We start from the raw sequence: 20,969 nt of genomic DNA, 5'->3' as shown, positions 1-20,969 counted from the left end.
AGAGACTCGCGGAACGGATTATTTTCGTCTTGCGAGGCACAACTGTACTTTTGAGGAGCCTGGTACTACAAAATAATTCAGTGATCCATTTGCCTTTAGAGTTATTACTCAGTTGCTTTTTTAAAAAATAAAATGTGTCTCCAGAAGAAAGACTAGCGTCAGGACAATTTTTGGTCCGATATGCACTGGACCTTTTGACAGGGTTCCCCAGGCCCTTTGACCTTCAGTGTAACAACTCTAATATCACCAGCATTCTGGTTTTCCCACTATTGTTGGCTAAACTGACTCAAGGAAGTAAAAAACAAAAACAAAATCCTGTGATTGAAAATGTCAAATGTTCACACACACAGAATAAAAGATTAAGCAATATAATATTTAAAGCAAACATGTGACTGCGGATGCACACTGCATTATTTGGCAGAGCACCACCTGTGCCAGGAATTGCAGTGGGGAAAGTTGTTGGCATTCATGAGAGCAGGCACAGAAAGTGTTGTGCTCTTCTCCTCTGTCATCGGTGCTTTAGCATACCCATACTTCTAAAAATTCTAATCTGGAATAATAACTGGATTCACCTAGGTGACCCAGCAGAATAAGCGTCACAAGCTTACATTTGTTGCGCAGATGGCCCAGATCAGTGGTCTTGATATGGAGGGTCAGGACTATGGAGATGGTAAGTTGGCTTTAAACAGTTAAGTGCAACTCCAAACTCTGTATATTTGATTATGAAAGACTCTCCATTCAGCAACACCATAATATATGGTGCATTGGCTTAGAGCTGGGCCTGTCTTATTCAGGATTCCTTGCTTCCATCTACCCCACCACAAAATGGCCTTTGCTGGAATTAACTTGGGGTTCATTAAGGACGAATTTTTCTCAGCCTGCCCTGTAGACTCTGCTCTGCCTAAATCTGGAATGTGCTACCAGTTTTAAGTTCCTTCAGCTGTTGTTGGCTGAGCATACGGCTCATGTGACCAGCAGAAAGAGCGGGGCCTACATCTGCTTATCTAAGAGGTTCACCTGTTTGTCTTGGATGCTCTCATTGCTTGGCCAACATGTTGTTGCCTTCATCTGCTGGAAGCTTCCCCTTATAAACTATGGTCTGAAGTAAAATGCCATCAGGAAGGGCTCTGGGTGGAATTTCTTTTTCATAATTGTGAGTCTGGTGGAGGTGCAACTTTGGGCTAAGTGTTAAAGGAGAGACAGGCCTCTGATGGCTCAACAAATCCTTTTTGTGTGTAGCTTCACAAGTGGTTGGAGTGGTTAATAACGGATCCTCCCATGTTCAGAACTAGTATATCCTCAACTTACCAGATACTAGGAACAGACAGAGTGCCACTATATTTCCATTATGCCCCAGTCTGAGCTTCTCAAAGATATTTGGCTGGGAGAAAGAATGTTGGACTTAGGTGGACCTGTGGTATGATCCAGCAGAGTTGTTTGCACATTCTTAACCCTATGCCTGAAATGGAAGCCATTGCCCACAGAGGCCTTACATAAGCCCTTGTTTTCTACATGCCTATCCCCTGTCCCAGTCTGAGATGTGGACCTTCCCTGACCCAGACAGCTCCCCCGCTCCCTGCAAGAACAGGGAAGCCAACCATCCCTTGCCTTTCCCCACTTTATGCAGCTGTTTTCACTCCTAGGGTCTTCTGCCATTCAAGATTTAGGTTCCCTTTTCATGGTTAAAATGGATGATTGCCTTTTCTTCTGAGTAAGCTTAATTTTTTGTGACTGCAGAACTCTCCCCCAAAATGCTGTATTCTGGTACTTACATAGCCTTTGCACTGTTGATTTAAGGGGAAGGTATCTCATGTGCCCTCAGATAATTGTACTTCTATTTTTAGCTGAGAAATGTATGAGGGGGGGAAGAATTGAGCATAGGTGGAAGAATTGTTAGCCATTCTAGGCTGTGGGAGAATTCTCCACTCTGATCCTGGATAGACAAAAACCATCCATGGAAACTTCCCACAATGCAGCTTTAGCAATGTATAAACCCACATCATCCTGATTGCGGAGCAACACCAAAAGCATATATTGCTTATGGTGATTTGGAATTAGTTAAGGGTGTTTAGATGAGACATTTTCAGACCACAGAAGTGATTTGCAGAAGCGTTCCTTTCCTATTGTTCTAGTGTGTGAAGCAGTCCTCTGAGATGAAGCCCTGAACTTTCAAAAGATACACAGAACTGCTTATCCTGTGCTTGGACCCAGCCAAACGGGTTGAGGACTGCTGGATCCTTCCAGGACAACCTCTTTCCTCTTTCTGTCCTTTGAATTGCAGTGCCAGATTCACCCACATAAACTCCCTCTCTTTCCTGGCTCTTTCCCTGGCCTGATGGAAAAATAAAACGCATAACTTGCATTCTTCCTTTGGACAATTTAATATTTTGTTTATTAAAAGCCCACTCTTCAAAGGCTGGGCGTGGGTTTTCGGCACGCTGGCAGAGTGGGAGGTAGCCCTGGATTTGCTGTGCGTCTCTTGAAAGTGAGTGTGTGTCTGTTTTTTCAAAACTGGCTGTCTTGGAATTTTGGATGTCTGAGTCGCAGTAGCCCGAGGCCATCTATTTTCCTATGGTCACCCTCCTGTAGTATTAGAAGTCTGTCTCTTTTTTCTTTCCTTTCCCCCTTTTTTTTGGTTAACTAGCTTTTGAATTTGTACTTGGTGGGGTCATTGAACAACACTATTCTCAGCTAGGAATTTCCTCTGGATTTTTAAAAAAGCATTTTCTCCTGTATATTGCATTACGTCCCACTTCAGTGTGTTTCTGACTGAAGAAATCCAGCAGCATTAGTTCTTTTCATGAGCCTGAGTTTTCTGTCCCCAGCAAGTAAGCCCTGAGGTAAAAGTCAACATTACCAGACCTTGAGGGCAGAAGTCAGCAGCCTCAGGCATTCGGTTAGTCTTTTCAGGAAAGCCAGCATGGAAACTGTTTCCTAAAGGGCCAGTCACCATCCAGGCTTTGTGCTGGCCTGTTGCACCAAGGTGGCAGCTGGCCGTTTTTGGTGGAATTGCCACCCTTTTTTTCTAGGGAGCTTATATCTGCGCCTTTAACAGCTGCATGACAAATAATTTACAGGTGCAGCTTTTCATGAGGAAAAGAAGACTGGAAAACATTGCCTAGTGAACTTCTGCTTATTGTGCTGCTATGAAAGGCATGACAGTGTTGCTTAACAGTCTGTTCTTCTTCAGGCCGCTGGGAACTTGCTGGCTCTTTCATATGTTTTCTTGAAATATTAATGAAATCCTTCACCCCGGATGCCTTTTTAGAATCCTGTTTTTCAGGAAAAAATCCTTAAACCTGCCAGGAAAGTGAAGTTCTGTGACCTGAACAGACTATGCAAATTCTCAGTTTTCTGGCTGATTTGGTACAATTTCCATTCTGGTTATAATGAAAGAAGGGAAACTATACAGAGGCTGAATCACTTCACCTCTTCAAAACACACCTCATGACAACAGACATTGCCTTTATATGGTCTAAAGTTTTATTTTCAACATGATAGGGGCTAGAAACGTTTTTTAAAAATAAAATAAGATAAAAACTCAGACTCCCAGGATGTTTCATCTTGTGTCAGGTTCAAAATTCTATACTTGCATGTCACATTTGTGGAGACGCTATTCATCTTCATAGGTTTCTCTGTGAGAAGGGCACCTTATCAGCCCATGTCTCTGTCCAGGTCCGCTTCATATAGTATGTTTTGACACCAGGTCATTTTTCCTTCCCGCTTCCAGAAACATATGCAGTGACTGTATCAACAGTACCAGTAGGATTGTTGTTATTTGTATCCTGCCCTTCCTTCTGAAAGGAGCCCAGGATGGCATATAATAAAATACAAATACAATCATTATAATAAATCAGAACAACTTTAAACAACAATAACAGTAATATATCACTAAAAATTCTTGGATAGCTACAGCAGGTAAGGGATATCAGATTGATAACAACCCCCTTCTAGAAAGGTGTGTCTCAAAAATATGTTTGATTAGTGACAGGTTGAGTGGGAGATGGACTTTTATGGGAGGGAGTTCCACAACTCAGGAGCCACCACAAAGAAGACTCTGTCCTGTGCCTACTAGCTGTACCATGAACAGGGCCTCCATCACAGATCTGAAGGTACAGGATTCCTAGTACTGGAAGAGGCTCCTCTTTAAGTACTTGGGCACATGCAGTTTAGAACTTTAAACATGAAGACCAACACCTTGAAAGGGCTCAGTAGTTTGCAGCATTTTAAGCTGCTCCACTCAGCAGCTGCTAAGCCACATTCTGCTCTAGCTGCAGCTTCCAGAGTATAAGGTGTCTTCAAGGGACACCTCATGTAGAGAGCATTGCGGTACTCCATTTGTTATCTAAACTCAGAAACAGTCAAACATGAGGTGTACAACAGGTTTTCATCTGTGCCATTTATTTCATTCTGGCATGCTCTGGTCCATGGGGTCATGAAGAGTCGGACACGACTAAACAAATTTATTTCATTCTACAAATCATCTCTACCGTATTCTGCACCTGGCAAGCTTCTCAAATGCCTGTGCTTCAGTTAAGGCCCAGGGAAAGCCCTCATCAGGTAACTCCTGCCTGCCCCAGGGCTTTTTCAGATGAGAGAAAGCACAGCCAGTCAGGGGGGATACAGAGTGCTGGATAATTGTTTACTGGGAAGAAATACCCCCACCCCACCCCAGTCTTGGCCACCTCACAACAATAAGCTTAAGACTGCACTCCCACCAAAATCCTAAAGAAATTCTGAAGTGTCCTGAGAATGAGGCAGAAAAAAGCTGAAGCCTCTTTTGCAAGGGAAGAAAACCTTTGAGAAACTGGATGACATATTTCAGCACAGCGCTAGGGTGGCAGGGCAGCACAAAATAGAAGCTTGGGGCCATGAAGATCAGGTGGGGTGGGGCTGCCTGGCCCAAGCCTGTTCCTGTTTCAGGCCTTCTGTACTTTTGATGACTGAATGAAGTTCTTAAAAGGCCTGCCATTAAAAGGGGATTAAGGTGCTTTCTAAAGGCAAGTGATTCATCAGGGCTAGGTGTAAACACACCTTGCATATTTACCCTGTTTGTCTGCTCTTTTGCCTATAGCCAAAGGGGCTCCTGGATATATGCCTGTTCCTGCCCTAGTTGGTCATCTTACTTATTTTCTCAAATTTATATCCCGCCTTTTCATCTTGCCAAGGAACTTAAAGTGACATACATATGGTTCTCGAGATCAGACCTGCTTAGTTTCAGCAGACCAATGGTCCCATGTACTTTCTCATTGATTGATTTGGGGCTGGCCCATTATGGAATGGTAGATGGCCTGCCACTGGGGCAGATTTTGAAGTATAATTTAAAGGGCAGAAAATAAGTTCACCTTTATTTGCATTACATACCTAGATCCAGAACTGAAACATGGTTTTTAGGATGACCCTAAAGACTTAGCCGATAGTCAGGGATGTTTGGAGCTGTAGTCTAACAACATCTTGAGGACACCACATTGGCTACCTCTGTTCTATAGGGTAAAGGTAAAGGGACCCCTGACCATTAGGTCCAGTTGTGGCCAACTTTGGGGTTGCAGCGCTCATCTCGTTTTATTGGCTGAGGGAGTCGGCGTACAGCTTCCGGGTCATGTGGCCAGCATGACTAAGCCGCTTCTGGCGAACCAGAGCAGCACACGGAAATGCCGTCTACCTTCCTGCCAGAGCAGGACCTATTTATCTGCTTGCACTTTGACTTGCTTTCGAACTGCTAGGTTGGCAGGAGCAGGGACCGAGCAACGGTAGCTCACCCCATTGCGGGGATTTGAACCGCCGACCTTCTGATCTGCAAGTCCTAGGCTCTGGGGTTTAACCCACAGCACCACCCGCGTCCCCCCTTCTATAGGGAGATGTATGCATAAGAATGACTATTGTACTAAAAACCTCACTACCAGTATACTAGCTGTATTATTGGGACATGGAGCTAAACATGGTCTCCAAATGCAGTTCATATGTGCAGTGCTAGTCACTTGCCCAGAAAGCTGAATAGCACCCTAAAATTGTCCACTGGCTTGAAGAGAAGTCAGCACCAGCAGTTAAGACTAGTCATGTATAGATGAAGGAATAAGCTAGATGCTTGTATTTAATCCAGACAAGATGCATCCATAAGAGGCACTTTCCCAATCACTCAGTAATATGTACCATCTGGAAGGGAAATGTAGAACAAGAACATTAGTTCAGGATCAATAGCCAAGTCAGACCAAGGTTGAATTTCCTGTGCTTCCCATCCCTCTCATTTGAATTCTCACTCCCCCAGTCTGGTTTTGGCATCTCTTTTTATTGTTAAATTGTTTTATTTAAATTGTACATAAAGCCACCTTCAATAAAACTACTAATAACAATAACATCATCTGAAACTTGCACAAGAACATCACATTTAAGAGTTGTTCTTCCTCCAGGATAGATCGTTGTCAGAGTAGGTCACTCCTTATGTCGAGCTGCTTCCTGTTCTAGCTGCTTGAAATGTTTGCTTTGTGCTTAGATGGATGAGTGCTTCTTGGAATCCTATGGCAGCAGTGCAGAAAGCTAGTGGAAAGGGTCAATGGTCTGTTTTTCCACAGGGCTGTAGGAGCCAGGAAACATTAGTTCAATATGTGGTTGTGCTTCACGAGGGGTGTCTGTGTGCATGCACACCCATGCCCTTGGGACTAAGATACTGGGACTAAGATCCTTCATGCAAGTTTGCAGTAGCTGTTGATCACATCATTGCTGCAACTACAGCTATAGAACTCCTAGTAGAACAGTGTTAGCTCGATGATGGAACATCTGGCAGTGTCAATTATACCAGGGGGTGCATGATATCCTGGAATTCAGTGCAACCATATATTTTCTCAGTTCAACTCTTTGTTTCCTTCTCTGCTAAAAATTGAAGTGGTAGAGGAACACTGGAGGCAACTGAGCACGATCTTCACTGCTCATCTTGCCTCCTTGCCGCTCACTGCACATGCAGAATAAATTATGCAAAATGAGAAGATATGTGAAAAAAGTTCTTCCCTTTTAGCACTTGTAGCACTTTTGAAACCTGTGCAGAAGACTCTGCTTTGAAAACTGGTGTACGAAAGTTTGAAATGTACCTGGCAGACAAGGTTTGGGTAGAAAAAGAAGGGAGAAGGTGGTCTTGTTTATTAAAATATGGTTTGCTTTTACTGTATCTGTATATGTTAAATAACAATGTTAGTTCTCTAGCTCAATATGCTAAAATAAGGAATGCATAATGATTTATTTTCCTTATGTTATCTAATTTCACAATTTTGCTGCTCATGGCATTGCTTCCTTATGGTATATCTTTGTTTTCAAAATGATTCCATTCATCCTTGATTTTTTTCCACCTGTAATTCCAGATTCAGGGTGGGGTATTGCTGGATTTCCAGATTTATGAACAATGGAATATCTTTGTGGCTATAAACATAATTGTATGTTTTCTGTATTAAAAACATTTCAGTGTTTTTCTTTAATGTTGATCTCCTAAAGTACTGAAATACCTTGAATACTGGAGACTTGCAAAATAAGATGAGGATGTTTGCCAACTGCATGTCTTGGACTCCCACTTTATTTATTTATTTATTGTTTGTTTGTTTGTTTGTTTGTTTGTTTGTACTAATATCCCACTCTTCAGCAGGGCAGTTTATAAAAAGTACCACAATTAAAACAGCTACAATGTAGAATTAAAATCCATTTGTTGTTCATATGTCTAAAATTTGAGGAGGAAAAAAAGGCTGCCTCATCTGGATATATTTCAACTTGTTGAAGAAAAGTGGTCTTGCATGTTTAAGGTGCTTATGCACAGAAATGGATATACAGTATATGCAGGGATAGGATTTTCCATATCATGGTTTCACACATTAGTTTGTCTTTAACTGCTTGTACATGTTTTAAAGGCACACCAACTAGCTATCTGTCATGCAGCCATTCAACCAGTAACTTGTGCTCCTCATAGTTCTCTCTCCATTGCCGACCAACTTGCATTCCTTTCTCCGTTCTGTGGAATTAGCTTAGCTGAATGACACCCCTTTTGTTATTCTTTTCGTGTATCCATGATAATTGTTTGGAAACATGATGCTATATTCAGGATGATTATCATCAGCTGTGAAAATGTGGTTTCTGTTCCCAGAAATGAAAAGTGCAGATTTTCACTGCATTCCCCCACCCTTTTTAAGGCAACATCAGAATCTGCCAAATGATTGGAGTGGAGGGTGCTAACTAACAAGTGGATGGGTATTAACATTCCTTGCTTGTGATCCTCCTGGAAAACAACATTGGGCTTGATGGACTGTCAGGTCTGATCTGGACAGCCGATCATTGTGTCATCCTTTTCTCTGCAGCTCCTGGAGTACGTGGGGAAGGGGAAGAGCATAATTGACGTGGGTCTAGCCCAAGCTCGGCAGCCACTAAGTACCAGGAGTCACTACTTTGAAGTTGAGATCGTAGATCCAGGAGAGAAATGCTACATTGCCCTGGGCTTGGCTCGAAAGGTAAAACTGGTGGGGGAAAGAGTGTGCTGTGTTGTGTGCTTATAGAGCCCCTTCAAATGCACTTCTCAGTATGCCATCTCATTTGGCTGGGGACTGCTTAAGAATGGTGTAGCATGCATGATTACTTGCATGTTCAATGGGAAATTTCCACTTGCACATAGTCTTATGTGAATGAGGTTACAGTATGACACTAGAAAAATTATTGGTTCTAACATAGTCCCAGGAAAGAGCTCTGCAGTGCCTGGTGTCTTTTGCAAAACAAAGAATGGTTGGAAGTTAGAAAAAAAAACTGAAGCAGATACCTCACTGGGTGCACTTGAACGCTGGCTTTAACTTGGTCTGTTTGAGGCTTCTTTGTGAGGTGGAATGACACAGCGGCTGATAGAAATTACGGTATGCATGCAATATGGTGTGCCACATAGAAGCCATTTCACACAGTCTTGGTGTCATAGTCATATTGCACAGGTATGGTGACATTTTCCTGCAAACTCATCTTTGCATAAATGAGAGAAGAGTTAGATCTCTAAGCTAGCCTCCTCCTTTTAGGGCCATTCCTCAGTGCAAAAAGCCACATGATATCAAACAAGTGCTTGTGGCGCCCCTGGCAGTTTTGTGTGTTGCCATGGGACATCCGCTTTGGAGAACCCCAAGGGTCTAGATCATTACTTGGTTCCTCCTAGCCTTGGGGTTCTCTGTCTTTTCATGCTTCTTTCTCCTGCACAACTTCAGCTACAAAGATTTTTCCGAGCCAGGCTCTCTTATTGCTGAATTCCAGATAACAAATTAGAAGCAGGCAGGATTGTTCTTTGGGGCTGGTTTGGCGTCTGTCCCTCTTCCTTTCCTGTCTGATGTGGCCATCTGGTTCTGTTGTTTGCCTCAACACATGGTCTGGATTCACGTGGCTGGGTTGGCCTTCAAGGCCACACCATTCCATTCCTTCCTCATCTTGCTACAGCGAGCAAGCAAATCCCAGCAGCCATACAAGATCCAAAAAGAAAAAGAAAAGAAAAAATAACTGGATCAACTTCCTTTCACCCTCCCTTGAGTTCCTGTCCCTACAGGAGGACAACTTATCCCCTAAACAATCTATTGATTCTACATCTGGTGTGGGTGTGTTTGTGTGACCACCAGAAGCTGTTTTGTCGGAGACTTGTTTCCAGATCAGCTGGAACCCAGGGACTACCATGCCAAGTCTATGAGTCTCAACCAATAGGGTGTGATGGCTAAAAAGTAATGTGCAGGACTCATTTTCTTATACAAGTGTTTCCAAACTTCTGTTAGCTAAAGCACTTTCTTTTTTCCTGAATTAAAATTGGAAGCACCTCAGATTTTCACCAGAGAGATTTTGCATTTAGCGCATGAAATAGTAAGAATTACCTGCCTTAGATGAGCCCAATGCATACATTTCTGCATGGCTCACTGATCGTAGGTAATTCTGCCACTTTGGGCATCAGGAGTACAGATGGGGGAGGATCTGCCTACAGTGGAAGTGGGAAGACCAGAGCAGTAAATTACACAATGGGCTGCGGCAGCAGCAGCAGCAGCAGCAGCTTTTCTGGATTTTATGAGCTCCAAGGATATGCTTATTTCTCTTGGCACACAGTGTGGCAGTTTCTGCCAAAAAATTAAGGTGTTTCAACATTTAACCAACACTGTTGTGTCTTAAAACACACATGTAATGATGTGTATTTGTGCTTCCCATCTTTTTAAGAGATGCTTTTTTGATTGGAGCTGCAAGCACAGCTATTGCAGATGTGGCATAACTCTTGCCTTAGCTGCCTTAATTCCTGTAGAGCTGGAACTGCTTAAGACATGCTAGGTCTAAGATTAGCATTTGAAATTGCAGAGCACAAAAGAAAGTATACATTTCTTACGAAAGGCATAAAATTAAGGCATGTTGGTCTGCTATCATCTGCAGGTCCCAGGTCAATGAGGGCTTTGACGGGAAATATCTGCAGTGCTCTTGTTTTGTACCAACTGAAGCTTTCCAGTGTGATAAGGAACCACGTTAAATGAATGCTAATACTTGTTAAATTAAAGGGCATGGTGTGGTTAGATTCGGAGATCTTGCAGCATCTTTTCCTTAGACTCCTTGAACCCTTTCTTAGTCTTTTTCTTGTCCCTTCCAGCCTAGTGAGAGAGGCACTACCTTGTTGTTGAGCTCAGGGAACTCCATAAAGTGCTGCTGAGTCACCCTAACGAATGCCCTGCAGGCTGGAACACTGGGAGTTTTGCCTACTCCAGTAAGGGCTTTTCTTCCTCCTCAGTTTTGTGGCAGTAAAGCTTTGTGGGTCTAATCCCTGTCCATGCCGAGTCAAGGTTTCCCAGAGCGTTGGGATGTGCCCCTCTGAGGTAATGCTCTGGGGAAACTTGACTCAGCATGGACCCCTGTCTCAGTGATCACATCTTGGTGCTGAAGAGAGTAAACAAGACGTTGAAGCTGGGATAGCTCACTTGGTAGAGCATGAGACTCTTAATCTCAAGGTTGTGCGTTCAAGCCCCACATTGGGCAAAAGGTTCCTGCATTGCAGCGGGTTGGACTAGATGACCCTCGCGGTCCATTCCAATTCTGTGATTCTATGAACTGTGCAGCTGCGGTGGGTGGGAGGCAGGAATCAAGCACCTTTCAAGTGGAAACCCCTTTTAAAATACAGTATTGACAGCTTGTCATTTTTCTCCTGAAAGAACCTTCAGTGATAAAATTGTAACGCTGCATGATTTGCTCTGCTCTGTTTCTCTCTTGTTCCAGGACTACCCGAAAAACCGGCATCCTGGCTGGAGCAGGGGATCTGTGGCCTACCATGCAGGTGAGTGAAGTTCTGCAGCACCAGCGGCCAAGCTTAGGGCACAGTGGGAAGAGCAGTTTGGTGGCTAAATGGTGTTTCTTGATATACTTTATTTGGTATATTTCCTTCCTCCATTTTCCTGAAAGTAGGAAACTGAACAACAGGTGTCTAAATCAGCAATAATAACAAGTTCAATAAAATTTTATGAATGCAGCATATTTAAAATAGCATCTTGTCTCCTCTCCACATGCCTTCCTCAAAAAGACTTTGCTGGCTATTGATTGATTGATTGATTGATTGATTGAAGGGCAATTGAGGATTGAAGAAGGCAAAGCTCATGAGTGGGAGAGTTCCAGAGATGTGGTGTCACAACTTCAGAGGCCTTTGTTCTGCACAGCCAGCAAGTGAATCTATGAAAGCGAATCTATGAAACCTGCAGATGAAGGTTCTCCCCAGTGATCCAGGAGTGTAAAGAGGGTTGTTTTATGAGACTAGGCAGAGCCACAAGGAGATAGGCCCTAGGCAGCTTGGGGATTTTAAAGTGCAACACTTGAGTTGCCACCAGGTTTTGGTGTAATACACATTCTGCATCACACAAGCATGAAATAGGAACTACTGAGCATCTTGGGGATCTTGGCAGCTGCTTTTGAAGGTACCCCTTCAGGATGTGAATATGCTTGAGAAATATGTGGATAGTACACTAAGCAGGACAAATCCCAGCTGTGCTGTGACCCATGGGCTACCCATTTCTCTAGCAACTCACATCACTAGGTGGTTGGACGAATGAAGGAAATGTTATCGACCTGTGAGCTTTATGTTTTAGGCAGGATTGTGTACTCTCTGCACTTGTATAGTACCTAGACCCTTTGGCACTTAGAAAATAATAATAGAGAAATAAAGATTATTCCCATTTTATTACAGCCAAAATTCTATGACCAATATACATTTATCGCAGAGAGTAAAAAAGTACATGCATCTGTATAATATATTCTGCAAACCAGGGCTAGACATTGTATTACATCTGCACTGATCAAACCGTGATTAAGGTAGTTCCCTCAACTTTACAGCCTCTTGGTTGCAAAGTGACAAGATGGCCTTAGTGGTCCCTCCATCTAAATGATCTCTATGAGCAGGACTTAGCTTGGTAGGAGATTTCACTATCATTAGGAATCTTTGCCGGGGTTAACAGGCAATGAACTATGGTTAAGTGTTATGTTTGCACACGGTGGTTTCAATGAGAAAATAATTATCTGAAAAAAGAACCTATATGACTCAGAACAGTGGATTGGATAAACTGTTCATGGGAAGAGGCAAAGAGCTATGTAAACTGCTTAGAGGTTTTTGCAATTAAGCAGTATAGAAATCCTGTTAAATAAATAAATGTGGGAGACTGAAGCTCCATCAATTGGAAAACCTTATCAGATTCCCATTCCATTCTTCCATGCCTGTGTGATCTCACCAGGCTGAAGGGCTAGAAACTTAAAAAAAAGAAAAGCTGCAATTCCTGTGAATTTGAATTCTTCACTTAGTGATTCCTGCTCTTGCAACAGATGGTAGAATGTACATAATTTTGCTTACAATATTGCTAAAGCTCGTCACTATAAAAAGAATACAAGACAGATAAACAATTGGCGCCTCTGGCAACTGTCCACACTTCTTCTTTTTTTTAAAAAAATGATATTTATTACTTTTCGAACAGTTTCAATACAACACTACAAACAAAAAAACAAGAAAAAAACAATACAAATACAATACAAAAACACTGCATACAAAACAAAAACAAACAAAAACAATTTAAAAACACCTCAAACATTTTCAATATCTTATCTTTCATTCGCTTATTTCCAACGACCTCCTCTCACCTCCCTTTTTGTATTCCACTTCTATTACCGTATTTTTCTCTCTATAGGACGCACTTTTTCCCCTCCAAAAATGAAGGGGAAATGTGTGTGCGTCCTATGGAGCGAATGCAGGCTCCTTGGCTTCGCGGCGACGCGCCTGTCCTGGAAGCTGGAGGAGGAACAGAAGGGTCTCCTTCTGTTCCTTCTCCAGCTTCGCTGAAGGGCGCTGCGCCTTCTCCCTCTCTGCGCAGCGCCTCTCCTGTGAAGGAGAGGCGCTGCGCAGAGAGAGAGAGAAGGCGCAGCGCCCCTTGAGCAACGCGCCTGTCATGCGAAGCCGGAGGAGGAACAGAAGGGTCTCCTCCTGTTCCTCCTCCCGCTTCGCAGCGATGCGCCTGTCCAGCGAAGCCCGAGGAGGAACAGAAGGGTCTCCTTCTGTTCCTTCTCCAGCTTCGCTGAAGGGGCGCTGTGCCCTCTCCCTCTCTGCACAGTGCCTCTCCTGTGAAGGAGAGGCGCTGCGCAGAGAGAGAGAGAAGGCGCAGCGCCCTTTGAGCAACGCGCCTATCAAGCGAAGCCCGAGGAGGGACTCCTTCTGTTCCTTCTCCAGCTTCGCTGAAGGGCGCTGCACCTTCTCCCTCTCTGTGCAGCGCCTCCCCTGTGAAGGAGAGGCGCTGCGCAGAGAGAGAGAGAGAGAAGGCGCAGCACCCCTTGAGCGACGCACCTGTCATGCAAAGCCGGAGGAGGAACAGAAGGGTCTCCTCCTGTTCCTCCTCCCGCTTCGCTGAAGGGTGCTGCGCCTTCTCCCTCTCTGCGCAGCACCTTTCCTGTGAAGGAGGGGCGCTGCACAGAGAGAGAGAAGGCGCAGTGCCCCTTCAGCGATGCGTCTGTCCTGGCTTCTGCTTTAGCCTTGCGCAGCCTCTTTGGGCAGGGGGAGCCTTCATCCCGCTGCCCTGAAGAGGCTTGGCGCGGTTACCCCAGAAGCCAGAACAGCCACACGGTATCCCAGAAGCCAGATCCCTCTTGCTGTTCTGGCTTCTGGAGTCAGAATAATTTTTTCTTGTTTTCCGCCTCCCAAAACTAGGTGCGCCCTATGGTCCGGTGCGCCCTATGGTGCGAAAAATACGGTAATTGTTACAGCAATTCCTTTCCATCTTCCTCTGTTTTCTATCCTCTGATTATCTTAACACATTCTTGCCTTATTTTTTCCTTTAATTTTCTGTTAATTTATTTATACTTAATTCCTTATAACATTTCTACTAAAGCCATATAACTTCATTCCAACATTCTTCTAACCTTCAATAATTTTACAATATTTCTATAAATAGTCTTTAAACTTTTTCCAGTCTTCTTCCCCCAACTCTTCTCCCTGGTCTCGGATCTTGCCAGTCATTTCCACCAATTCCATATAGTCCATCAACTTCATCTGCCATTATCTAACACTTCAGTGCTTTCAAGAAGCAATCATTCTCTCAGCCAGCAAAAAGCAGATGGTTCACAACAAAGTTTAGGGGTCTGGCAGGGCAAGTCCACCTCCTTCTTTGGCATCCATCAATATCTTAAATTTTACTCGAGGCTTCCTGCCCTGCCAAACAAATCTAGAGACGTCCCTCTGCCACCTCCTGAAACAATCCATCCCATCCAAAGCTTGCAATGTTTGAAACAAAAGCAACATCCCCGACAACACAGCAACCCTCATCCCCACCACAGCAACTCGGCCCAACAATAACAACTTCAGATTTGTCCATATTTCCAAATCCCCCTTCTCTTCAATCCAACGTCCTTCACAGTTATCCTTCAACAGATTCACATTTTTGGCGGTCATACTAACCCCCAAATACCTCTCTTTCTCAACCGATGTTAGTCCTGTCTCCTCCTGAAACTCTGTCAAGCTTTCCTTTTCTTAAGGTAGGGCTCTGATCCTCAAATTCATCTGTTTCTCTTTAAGTTCAATCATAACCAATGTCAGCTTATGTTCATCAATTTGTCCTTGTATGGATGGGACTCTCTCTCTCTCCAGTTGTGTTGCTTTACATTCAGCAGCAAGGGTTTTCTCCTTGACTTCATCCGCAGTTTGCTGTGTCAAAGTAGATTCCTGTATCAATTTCTGGATGGTTTCTGTATTGGTATTCACCTTTTGTCTCAGGTTATTTAAACTTTCTGCCATTAAGTCTATTTTAATATTTGCAGCATCCACTTTCACATTTATCACGTCTGTTTTCTTGTGAAGCTGTTCCAGCGAATCGTTTATTTTCACTAATACGACCGCTAAGGCCTCTTCTGTTGACATTCCGTCTGTTTTTTCCTTTCCATTTGCCATAACACTTAAGAGATTCAAGGTCAATCCCAGAGTCTCACAATTCTTTATCTTGCAGTTGGAAATTCCCCTAGCCCAATTTCAACCAATTTCAACCAATTGCAACCAATTTCAAAAGCTTCCACTAGGGGAAAACAGTTTCTATTTGTATTAGTCAGTACTGTCCTCTTTTAAACAATGTTCCAATAATCCAAAGTTAGTTTCAATTTTCAGTTACTTTTAAAAAACAGCCGGAGACAGTAGAAACAATGTATTCTCTTGTTTAGCTACCTGTCAATGAACGTTCTAAACGCTGTCAATGAACATTCCAAAAGACATCGATCCTGCTAGCAGCCCGTTTCCAGGGTCTGAGCGGCGGTATTTTAACTCTCTTGACTCTCTCCTAGAGGCATATTCAGTCCACCACTTCCCCCCCCTTCTTCTGTCTCCTAAGGGGGGGGTTTAGTTCTTTGCCGATGGAGATTTAGTCTTTTTACAAAAGGCTTTCCAAGACTTCAGCTTGCAGTCTCATTGCTTTAGTTTATTTACAAAAGGGGAGGCGGACTTCCTGTATTGAACCTCCCCGTTTCGATGCCAAATTAAACGTTTAAAAATCCAATTCCCCCACTTCAGCTCTACTCATGGGTAATTACTTTAGAGTCAAATTGTTCACAGGAAAAGGTCAGTGCTCTCCGGCAACAGCTATGCGGCTTCGCTCCGTGGAAGAAGCAGACGATTCGAAGCACCGCGCCGCTCACCCCACATCGCTCCGGATCCCCGAAACCGGGTTTCCCCGCGAGTAGGGGAGGCGCAAAAGGTGCTCGCCGAATACACGTTCACAGGCTTCTCCCGCCTGTGATTTTCACGGGTCTCTGCCTTCGCCGTGGTGGTGCAGACCCAAATTCCCACGGGGCAAATTCCTCCCGATCAGATGAATTCAGCCATTACCGGAGGCACCTCCCCGGAAGTCGGCCCTGTCCACACTTCTTTGAGAAGCCTTTCTCACAGTTTGAGATTTGTTGCTATAAACCAAAGTAAAAAGATTGCCTTTTCCTCAGATACAGACTCTATGGCCAGCTGGCTGAGGCAGATTTGCTTCCTATGAGAGCCAGAAGCACCTCAGCTTCTCTAGCCTTGACCATCTGCCGCAGATTTGGCCTGTGATCTCTTCTGTTTATCCTTGAACTGAATGTTTTCTCCTTTTCAATGCACTCTTGATTTCACTCCTCAGTCTAAGTGGTTTGAAGTTGGTGGTGAGAGCTGTGAATTTGGGCACACCTGGGAGCTTCAACATTCGTGATCAGGCTGCCTTGTGAGGAGTGGCCCAAGACTTCATAAGAGTTGGGAGGCAAGCATACGAGATAAAATAGCAGTTTGTGTCATGAAGAGTGCTTAATGTGTTTGCACTAAGGTATCTCTAGGCTGGATTAATAAAATCCACTCATCCTTCTGTGTGGTAAAGGGTCTTCTTGGGTCTTCAGCTACTGCAGGACTGGCCAACTTGTGACCCTCCAGATGCCATTGGACTACAGCTTCCATTATTCCTGACCATTGGCCATGCTGGCTGGGGCTGATGGGAGCTGGAGCTTATCAACATCTGAAGGGACACGGGTTCCCTATTTCTGTATCTAGTACAATAAAGGAGCACACCAAGAGTATTCAAAGCATATTATTGAGCAGGCTCTCTCTATTTTTTCCAGAACAAGATAGGAAAATTATTTGCCTTGAGGATGATCCATAGTTGAATTGCATTGGGCATTCATACTAAACAAACTGCTACTTTTTGCTACTTTTTACTACTTTTTACTGTATTGAGCTTGCCTCCACCCTCTTCTGATTTTGAGTTTGGTGCTATCCTCAGTACTCTCTTGCCCTGTAACTTCATGGCCACCATGAGGCTGTATTGATATATATGCAGGCCACGTGTTCAATGCAGTTGGGATAGGATGGCTTTGGTAAAGGAGCAGTTTGAAACTTTTCTGCTGCCCTGGACTGACTGTTATCTGCAAAGAACACCAGCAATTCAGCTTCAATCCAGCAATTCTGCTTCACTGGATGCTCCTGGGTTCTGCTATTATGAAAGAGGGAGAAAAGCTCCCTATATACTCTCTCCACGGAAGGCATAATTTTACCAAGAGGGCCTTCTCGGTAGTGGTACCCACCCTGTAGAACACCCTCCCATCAGATGTCAAGGAGATATGTAACTATACAACCTTTAGAAGACATCTGAAGGCAGCCTCTACAGGGATGTTTTTAATGTTTTATTATGTTTTTGTATCCTCTGGAAGCTGCCCAGAGTGGCTGGGGCAACCCAGTCAGATGGGTGGGGTACAAATAAAATAACATCATCATCATCAACAACAACAAAAACAACAACACACCTCCATCATTTCCTCCCTCCCCTTACTTGCCTCCCCTCCCAAAAAAATCTATTAAGTGTGTTAGTTTACCAGAGCCCATGGACCAGCCCTATACCAAACTCTCTGCCATTTTCCTGATATCCTATATCCTGACTGGCTCGCAGCTTGAATGGCTAAGAAGCCATATACAATCAAACCCTTCTGGTCAGCAGACCAGGAGAGCCACCCACACACCCATTGCTGAACATGTCTTCCTTACCTCCAGTTGCCCTTTCCTTAATCAATTTGCTGGCTGCAGTGTCTTTGGGTTCTGATCTCAGCTGCCTTGTTACTTCACGCCTAATTCCTGGTCAGATTTTTGAGATGGATCCCACTGCTGCTACTGAATAACCAGAGCCCTGCTAGGGGAAATAGCTTGCCTAAAATAAACTGGGATCTTGGTATGCTGGGAAGCCCTTTGAACGCGGTTCGAAGAGCGGGAGGGGAAATAGAGATAGATGTGAGTGCAAGATACCTCTCTACAAATTCCTGCTCAATGTAATGATAACTGAGAATGGCTTAGCAAATACAAAAAGCTTTTGCCCCTTTCCAGTCCTTTTTGCTCTAGCACTGTGCTGTGTTCACAGCGCTGAGTTAGTCTCAGAATATCCTCTGAACTAATACTATCGGTTAAGCTCTCTCTCCACTTTCTATGAGTTGTAGCCTAGAACAAAAATTGACTACATATTGAGCTTAGTAAGGAATGAGTGTAAGTCCGAGTCCCAGTTTGGGTGGTGCACTTAAGCCATTATGAACTGATCCATGCATGCGGCAGAATAGGGAGTTAGAATGGACAGTGCCATATCAGATGGTACGTTGAGGATCATGTTGTTTAAATTCCTCCCCATGTTAAAGCAAACAAAGACTGCTCCCCACAAATAGAAAAGCAGCACTGCAGAGTGTGAGCTGGGTTACAGTCCTGACTCCCGAATGCCTCCGTTTTGGAACATTTTGGCTCCCAAACGCCGAAAACCCCAAAGTAAATGCTCTGGTTTTCAAATGTTTTTTGGAAGCTGAAACATCCGACGTGGCTTCCGCTTGAGTGCAGGAAGCTCTTGCAGCCAGTTGGAAGCCGCACCTTGGTTTTCGAACATTTCGGAAGCTGAGTAGGCTTCCAGAACGGATTGTGTTTGACAACTGAGGTTTGACTGTACTAGTTATTGTGGGAGTTTGAGGGAGCATTCAAAATAATATTCCCACCTTCAGCCTGAAGTCCTCTGAACCAGTTGCATCTAACACTACTTTATTCTGTGTAGAGAAGGCAGCCTGCACCTCCTTCCTGGAGTGCTTAGGCAGCAGCATTAGAGAGAGAAGGTGCATTCAACCTCCGCCTCCTCCCCTGTAAGGCCATCCCTCATCCTTCTTTGCCCTGTAGGCGTTTCCCTTTCCAGCCTGCTGTTTTGATTTCCTTGCCTGTGCCTGTTGAGCAGAGGGGGATTCCCTAAAAGGCACTCTTGCTGGACGGCCTTCATTATTTTAGACACACTCTGGAATGTTTACACAACATTATTCCCAAAGTTTCCTTGGCAACATGGGAAAATATTTACTGCCCTTTTGCTGAACAAACCTCCCTCCTTCATGGAGACAAAGGACCTTGGCCACATGCCTTTTGCTCCGGGCGCCCGCATCCGCTGCATAGCTGAACGTGGAGAGACAAAGTGAGTGCCAAGGCCTTTCAAGTGGTCTGGGTCCCCCCTTCCCTTCTCCCTTTTGTTCTTGTCTGCCCGGAAGCAGGGAACTGTTTGGACCACCAGGTTCAGAACTTGCCTGTCTTTGATCATGGGTGTCGAATAGTGTGTTTGCCCTCTCTGGCCTGGCAGGGTAGTGTGCCTGATTGAATGAACCAGTTTGTTTGGCCCTGGAGGGACTGCATGGTGAACAGGCATTATGGGAAAGTTTCTTAGCACTTCAAGCCCTGGGGAGGCATACTCAGCCATCGTGCCAAATGTGCTTTAGGAGTTGAAGCCAGGCTCTTCACAAATCATGATTCATCGTTAACCTACCTCAGGGCTGTTACCCTGAGTTATACACTCCTGACTTCATGTACAAGGAATCCCAGATTGCTTCCTGGAACCATTTCTCAGTTATGAATGTCATGCTAGGGTTTTTTGATAGTTGAGTCAAGAAAATTCTGATCATGTTAAGAACCGTGTATACTTCTAGCTTGCATCTACCTCTGGTTCATCCTTTGAATGTGTAAAATTCATGAAACATGAAATGAAAAATTGAAAAAACATAAAGTGAGTTGGGGGGTTGTTGTCTCAAAGGTGACCATGGTTTAAATGAAGTTTCAGTCTTGCTGAAAGGATTTCCCATCTCTGATGACAAACAAGACCCCACATTGCATATCAGCACTCTTCAGTCACCATCCAGTTGCTTGCTTAATGTAGAAATGGTGAACTTTCACCCTAATCTCTCACCTTTTGTACTTAGCATCTGACTGTCAGTATCCTTAATGGCATTGGAATAAAACGGCCTAGAAAATAGAGCTGAGCTGAACTTGTATGACTTTTGTGGTGGGAGAAGCTTTCTTAAAACAGCTAATCTAATTGCATGAAAATCTTAAGTGTTTCTCTGATTTTTGGCCACGTTTTGGATACTAATCACAATAAAAACCCTGAGGCTGATGTTTCAGGTTCCAGAAAACTGCACTCCCATAGCTATTAGTCCACAGCTCAGCAGAGCTCCCGAGACTTGGGAACAAGAGAGTTATGCAATCCTTGAGCTTGTCTGAGTAAACACTGAGAAGCCTCCAAGTGAATTGAAAGTTAGGCAGAGTCCCTTTATATCGACTTTCATTGTCCCTCACCATGGAACATAGTGGCTGGTGCTGATGGGAGTTGGGAGTCCCATAACTTCTGGAGGGCCACAGGTTGCTCACCCGTGTGTGTGTGTGTGTGTACATATGCTCTTTTTCCCTTTCATTCATACATACATGCTCTCTCTGTAACACCCCCCTCCAAGCTCAAGCGATGAGGTATGGCTTGGCTGGACAGTGTGGCTTAGGGGATACCTGTGGCATCTCCACCTGAGCTTTTGAGACATCAGCATTTTGCTTTGCTGGTATTGTGGAGGCAGGCAGGAATACCCAGAAGTCTCATGTGCTGGTTGAGGTCAGCATTTTCTTCCAGATTTGTTCCTAGACTTTATCAATGGTGCATCTTTTCTCTTTT

General features: G+C 44.1%; 1 protein-coding gene and 1 long non-coding RNA gene across 10 annotated transcripts in view; one reads left to right on the top strand and one right to left on the bottom strand.

The window, feature by feature from the left end:
- Nucleotides 1-20,969, top strand: part of SPRYD3 (SPRY domain containing 3) — a 47,177-nt gene that overhangs the window by 20,423 nt on the left and 5,785 nt on the right. For all 8 annotated transcript variants that reach the window (XM_083486718.1, XM_083486713.1, XM_083486712.1 and 5 more), the window contains exons 7-8: nucleotides 8,331-8,480; nucleotides 11,230-11,287. In XM_083486718.1, coding sequence (XP_083342844.1) covers nucleotides 8,331-8,480; nucleotides 11,230-11,287 — 208 coding nt within the window. The remainder of the gene's footprint in view (nucleotides 1-8,330; nucleotides 8,481-11,229; nucleotides 11,288-20,969) is intronic.
- Nucleotides 564-20,964, bottom strand: LOC310699158. 2 transcript variants are annotated; one of them, XR_014521947.1, is made up of 3 exons: nucleotides 18,997-20,964; nucleotides 4,455-9,429; nucleotides 564-4,391 (listed from the first exon to the last, which is right to left on the bottom strand). It is a non-coding gene; the product is annotated as an uncharacterized lncRNA (long non-coding RNA). The 2 variants fall into 2 exon arrangements; XR_014521948.1 differs by having other exon boundaries at nucleotides 4,455-6,153.

This window comes from Podarcis liolepis, assembly GCF_965112155.1.
Source record: "Podarcis liolepis genome assembly, chromosome: 2".
Lineage (NCBI taxonomy): Eukaryota > Metazoa > Chordata > Lepidosauria > Squamata > Lacertidae > Podarcis > Podarcis liolepis.
This window is presented reverse-complemented; position numbering and strand designations above follow the sequence as displayed.